Source organism: Gastrolobium bilobum, unplaced genomic scaffold, assembly GCF_033153095.1.
Source record: "Gastrolobium bilobum isolate Gb01-03AN ecotype WA unplaced genomic scaffold, APGP_CSIRO_Gbil_v1 utg1266, whole genome shotgun sequence".
In the NCBI taxonomy this organism is placed as follows: Eukaryota; Viridiplantae; Streptophyta; class Magnoliopsida; order Fabales; family Fabaceae; genus Gastrolobium; species Gastrolobium bilobum.
This window is the reverse complement of record NW_026898770.1, coordinates 433,894-440,015: the sequence shown is the minus strand read 5'-3', so window position 1 is coordinate 440,015 and position 6,122 is coordinate 433,894. Positions and strand designations below refer to the sequence as shown.

The 6,122-nt window shown below is 32.1% G+C and overlaps 1 protein-coding gene across 2 annotated transcripts; it reads left to right on the top strand.

The window, feature by feature from the left end:
• The first annotated feature begins 2,247 nt into the window (after window positions 1-2,247).
• Window positions 2,248-6,122, top strand: LOC133283950 (uncharacterized protein At4g37920). Of its 2 annotated transcripts, XM_061480884.1 has the most exons (7): window positions 2,326-2,343; window positions 2,442-2,500; window positions 2,985-3,262; window positions 3,666-3,831; window positions 4,074-4,324; window positions 5,417-5,604; window positions 5,696-6,122. In XM_061480884.1, the coding sequence occupies exons 3-7, from the start codon at window positions 3,059-3,061 to the stop codon at window positions 5,910-5,912; spliced, it is 1,026 nt and encodes a 341-aa protein (XP_061336868.1). In that variant the 5' UTR covers window positions 2,326-2,343; window positions 2,442-2,500; window positions 2,985-3,058; the 3' UTR covers window positions 5,913-6,122. The 2 variants fall into 2 exon arrangements, with proteins under 2 accessions (XP_061336867.1, XP_061336868.1); XM_061480883.1 differs by having other exon boundaries at window positions 2,248-2,500.

Below are 6,122 nucleotides of genomic sequence, written 5' to 3'. Positions count from 1 at the left end.
CCACACAACTCCCCACTTGAAAATGATGGTTTGGTTTTGAAGAGGAGAAGATTTGACATACTTTTGGCTTTGGAATCAAGTGATTTGGAGTTCTCTAGCTCTCTCTATGATTTTTTGAAAAATTTAAAGCTTTCATGTAATGGGGGAGGGGGTTCTGTCGACGGGAAGAAGAAATGAGGGAGAGAGATAATGTTTAGTTTACTTAAGTGGATATAAACTTATCTACTCCGCTCACTTATCTCTCATTCCAATTTTACATATTAGTCCATAATATTTTTGTGATAATATTTATAATTTTACTTTTATTTTTTGGATAACTTTGTTTACCCATATTTTTATCCCAATACTGACTTTAATTCATTTAATTATAGGCTAAGGTCATTATAATACCATTAAGGGAGTAATATCACTTAACTTTTTTTCTTTTTTGGAAAATATCACCTAAGTTTTAAGTGACAAATTGCCTACTAAAAAAATAATTTTAGTTTTTATTAGTTTACCAAATGGCGGTAGCTCAGTCAGTAGCAAGGGAGTTGAGTAAGTGGAAAAGAAATGGCCTCAGTTCGATCCACACATGTTATTTTTAGGAAAGATTTAAATATCTCCATCCTTGACCTGCTCCACACTTCGGATTAGTCTTATAGCCGACTCAAAGAGTCGAAGTTTGTGGGGATATCGAGAAAAATCAACTCGCCTCAAAAAGGTAATTATAGTTGGGTTAACTTCGAAAAGAATGTTATTTTAGTTAGATAATGAAATTTTTAGATGCTATAACTTCACACCACATCAAACTATTTGTCATGGGAATAATTCCTCTTATAACACATGAGATCAAATGAGAATATCTCAATCATCTAAATACAAAAAAAAAAAAATGATAGGAAATGTAACAAAATAAAAGAAAAGAAAATAATAACACTTAATTTATATTTGAATAGATCCACACAAATAACCTATGTTGCACTGACACCTGATATAGAACATGACACAACACTTTGACACGTTAATTTTAAGAAATGTTAGATTTTGATATGTTATGACACATTTTGATATTAAATAATATTTTTAATTTATGTAATGCATATTGTATTTAATATTGAATAATTTTAAAAAATAAAACTAAACTTATAATACACATCAATTTTGCAAAGAAACATAAGATGTAAATATTTACTATTATAATTTCAAATTGAAAATCTCTTGTATACTCTAGTGAAATTTATTTGGTATCTATTTTTAATTTTTATTATATCAGTTTGGTAAAATATCGAATACTTTTTTCATGATATATAATGAAATTTTAAATATTATAAATATCGAAACATGTTAGAATGTCGGTGAATATCGGATACGATACAACATAGCAAATAATTTGATGTCACATGACAGGATCCAAATAATTCGATATCATTTGAAATTATGAAAGAAAATAAGAGAGTAGAAAAAAATGACATTTCATGTCATCTTTGAGTTTGGCGTGACTGTGAAAATAGACAAGATGTTTGTCCGAAAATATTATCAATATTTTTCTTCATATGTTTTTATTATTATCTTTTAAACTTTTACCTACCACTCTAAAATAGTAAAATAGGAATAAATCTTTAGGTAACTGATGCATTAAAGATTTAGTGCAATTCCTATCCATTTTGTGATATATGGACAACAAATATCATATCATTTGAAAAAAAAAAAATGACAACTAATCAGATGATGTGATATTTTTTACTCACGTGTCACAAAATGAATTATAGTTGTACTGAATCTTCAGTGCATCGATTGTATTAAAGATTTATTCTTAAAATAGATGAAACCTAATGAAATTTATTTCATTTAATACTTTTATTTTTTAAAATAGAAATTTATAAAATAGAACTAATTTATTATTTATTGATTTTCTTATATTTTGTTTATATCCCATCTAGTGAAATACTTTTCTATTGCATAATAAATAATGGAAAAAATAACAGCATAATTTTATTCAATATTAATATCTTATAATACAAATTTTTTATTTAATAATTTAAAGAATAAGTGAGTGTAGTCCCATAATATATAATATAATTTATAAAAATTTATAATTAAAAAGCTTCTAGACATAATCTCCCCGTGTTTTAAAGTATAACTTTATTCAATTTGATTTTGCTCAACAACTTTCAATTTATATTAAAAAAAAAAAAAAACAACTTTCAATTCCATTGTCGTACTTAAAGGGATGCAAGGAACCGGATAAGAGGATGAATAGAAAAGATTGGGGCGAGCTCACTCTATGAAAAGAGTTGAAGTGCTGGCATTTGGTATTTTGGTTGAAGGAACAACCTTAGTAATAATATGAAGGGGTACGAGGTATGGACCTCAATCTTCAACACCACCACCTTCTTCCCTTTCAATGATAATCTCTCCCTCACTCTTTCCTTCTCTTCACCTTCCTTCCACAACCAAAGGACAAGACTTGTAGCTCACAATCTCAAACCCCATATTCTCCTATGCGCCTCTCTCCCCAGTGAGTATCATTTTCCTACCTCCTATGCTGTTTTGGTTTTCCTCTCACTTTGTTCCTTCATTGTTTATTCCTTAATATTATGTACTTTTTTTGTGCTCAACATGGGTTTGTGCAAAAGATTAAACTTTGGTCTTTATTTGAAGTGATAAGGGTTTCGCTAGAGATGGGTAGTTATATAATTTGAAGGGGATAGCAGACCTGCAAATTTCACATTAGAAATTACAGTAACAAGTTCCATTTACATTTTTTTTCCTATTTTATTTTATTTTATTTATCTAGATGAATTTTTCTTATTCTAGTTTACTAAGTTGACAGTGTAAGAAATTAGAATATTACTGAAGAAACCCTAAACCCTTCAACAAGGTGAGTATCTTTATATTTTCTTTTTTGATATCTCTTTGGTATCTTGTTCCTGATGCTTTTTCTAACTAATTTCTAGGTGTAATTTTTTGTGTCACTAAAAAGAAAGTGAAATTCCTTTTAGGTCCACAAGCTAGCAGTGCTTCCACAGCTCAAGTGGGGGAGCAGGAAGAGGTTGAAATTGCAGAGGGTTACACTATGACTAAATTTTGTGACAAAATGATAGATTTGTTTTTGAATGAGAAGACCAAATCAAAGGAATGGAGGAATTACCTGGTATTTAGGGAGGAGTGGAATAAATACAGGGATAGTTTCTACAGTAGGTGCCAGAAAAGGGCAGACATGGAGAATGACCCAACCATGAAAGAAAAATTCATTTCATTGAGGAGAAAGGTGAAGAAGGTAATGTACTATAAATTGTTCTCTATGTTTCTTACGTTATTCTCAACCATGCACCCTTACAATGTTGATGTTAAGAAATAGACTCTCCTGTTGCTGAATAAAAGTTGGAAAAAGCAAAGAAAGCTGTTTTTTTTCGTAGCTATTGTTTTATAAATTTTTTGGCTCAAAATATAGTCAAAACTAAAACTCATCTAGATTTTGTTTTGTATAAACGGTGCAGATACATTGTCCTGGAAGTTCTTGTTAAACTAGTAATAAGATAACATTTTATTTTTCTTGTTAATTAATTACTTTTTGTCAGAAAGTACAAACCAATACAACAAAATATACTTTCATATCTAGGCACTTGCTTGATTTTAGTGCTTCTCCATCGTTCTGTTTGATTAGGTGTAAGCAATTGCAGATTGATGAAGAAATGGAAGGACACTGTGAACTTCTCAAGGAGATACAAGATAGCCCGACTGACATTAATGCCATAGTCGCACGAAGGCGCAAAGACTTTACAGGAGAATTCTTCCGCTACCTTACTCTTATTTCAGACACGTATAACAGTTTGGAGGATCGTGATGGTAATTATATAGGAGTGCAATTTTTTTGTTTTGGCCTTTTTCTCTGGACTATTATTTATTCTAAATCTAGTAATCACCACAAAGAATGAGATAAAATATGACAGTTAATTGTAATAAAAAAGAACTGATTATAATAAAATTGCACTATTGTTCTTGGAACTTTGCTTAAACTAAGATGGAAGAATAAGATTTTTTTCCCCTTAAGTTGGCTATTCCTTATGATTGGCATATTTCTTGAACAGTGATTGCCAGGCTCGGGACTAAATGCTTGTCAGCTGTCAGTGCATATGATAATACTCTAGAGAATGTGGAGCTGGAGACGTTAGATGCTGCACAGGCCAAATTTGATGATATCCTAAATTCTCCTTCTGTTGATGTAGCTTGTCAGAAGATCAAAAGCCTTGCAAAGGCAAAGGAACTTGATTCTTCATTGATACTGTTGATAAGCAGTGCTTGGGCTAAAGCAAAAGAATCTACAACAATGAAGAATGAGGTATGAATTTGGAATATGATGCAGTGCAGCAATGTTTTATTAATGTCCTTCCATTCTCTTCCAAGAAAGATCAACAGATGCTTCTAGTTGTGCCCAGCCAATAATAGTAAGGCTTTATTAAACATAAAACTAAGTAGAATGTGTTCCTCTTGTGAGTGTATATATCATATCTAAAATTTCTTTTTCTGGTGTTATCTGCCTGTTATGCTTATTTTAAGATGGTCTTTGCTGCGCAGTCTTTTTTTTCAAGTTTTAACATACAGCACATAAATGAAAATGTTAGTTGATGTTATATTGCATAGACTCAGAAAGACAATCAAATCACTTAATCCTCTGTTTCTAAAGATCACTCTTTGAAGATTTTGGTTGCATACATCTAGGTAACTACTCAAGCCAAACACATTATTGAATAGTCAGACTTTCAACCAGTTAATAACTGTATCTAACATCAGTTCCACACTCCTTTTTTGTGTTGATGCAACACATTTCCTAATCAAGTGGCTAGGAAAAACAAGATGCACTAAAAAATCATGCCAAGGTTTCCCAGTAACTGATAATCAGATTCACATCTTTAGCTTCTGTTGGATGGATATGGTCATGCTATTCTATTATTACTATAATCAGTGCTTTAGATACCCCAGAACATTAATATGGAAGACTTATAGTTGGTAGAAGTTGCAGTGGTCTCTTTTTTCTCTCTTATATGATGAGATTCAGTTGCATTTATTAGCTAAACTAAGTGATTGTCAATGATGGGAAAATGATCTTATGCTTCCGCAGTATCCTTCAATTATAATTCTGTGCATAAGTTGGCTATGAATGTTGTATGGGATGGGAATTGAGAGGTTTCCAGGTCTTTCGCTCTATTATGTTGTTACCCGGACCAGGCAGCCAAAGTATGAATATTTGATACAGGGATCTTAGGATCTAAAGGAAACAAACTGAATTGATTGTTCTGAATTTTAAATGAAAAGTCTTCTCCTTTGATGTTCTAGCATGGAACCATGGAGCCTTAGTTGTGTCTGCTTAAACTTAGAAGAAATGATTAGACTGCATTCATCGTGCTCAACAACCTTGCGCTATATTGTGCAGGTGAAAGACATAATGTACCAATTGTACAAGGCCACGAAGAACAGCCTAAGGAGTATTATTCCAAAAGAAATAAAGCTACTCAAGTATTTGTTAAATATCATAGATCCCGAGGAGCGATTTTCTGCATTGGCAACAGCTTTCTCCCCTGGCGATGGACATGAAGCCAAGGACCCTGATGCTTTGTACACGTGAGAGAATTCCCTACTGGTTTGTTCTTAAGCATATCTTCTTCTTTTTTGTGTTTGTTCTGATACTCCTGATTTTTATGTGATTAAGCAGCACCCCAAAGGAGCTGCACAAGTGGATTAAGATCATGCTTGATGCATATCATCTGAACAAGGAAGAAACAGATTTAAGAGAAGCAAGGCAGATGATTCAGCCTATAGTTATTCAGAGGTTATTTATCCTCAAGGACACTATTGAAGAGGAATATATGAAAAAAGGTGAATTTCAGAAGTCAGAGACAGAAAATGACTCTAAGTCAGAAGAGTTTTAAGGTGCTTGTCATAATCGTTCATTCTTGCCCATTAGTTTCCCATTCCTTGCCTTTGTCAAGAGGAGCAGGGTGAATCAGGTTTGAAGTGGAGAAAACGACTAAATGTGAGAAAAATGAATGAAGTAGCTACCTTCTCTCGGACAAATCTTTAGTGTACGTTTGTTAACTGTAGTGTACATTTTTACTTTTTATATAGTAGGATTTCTATTA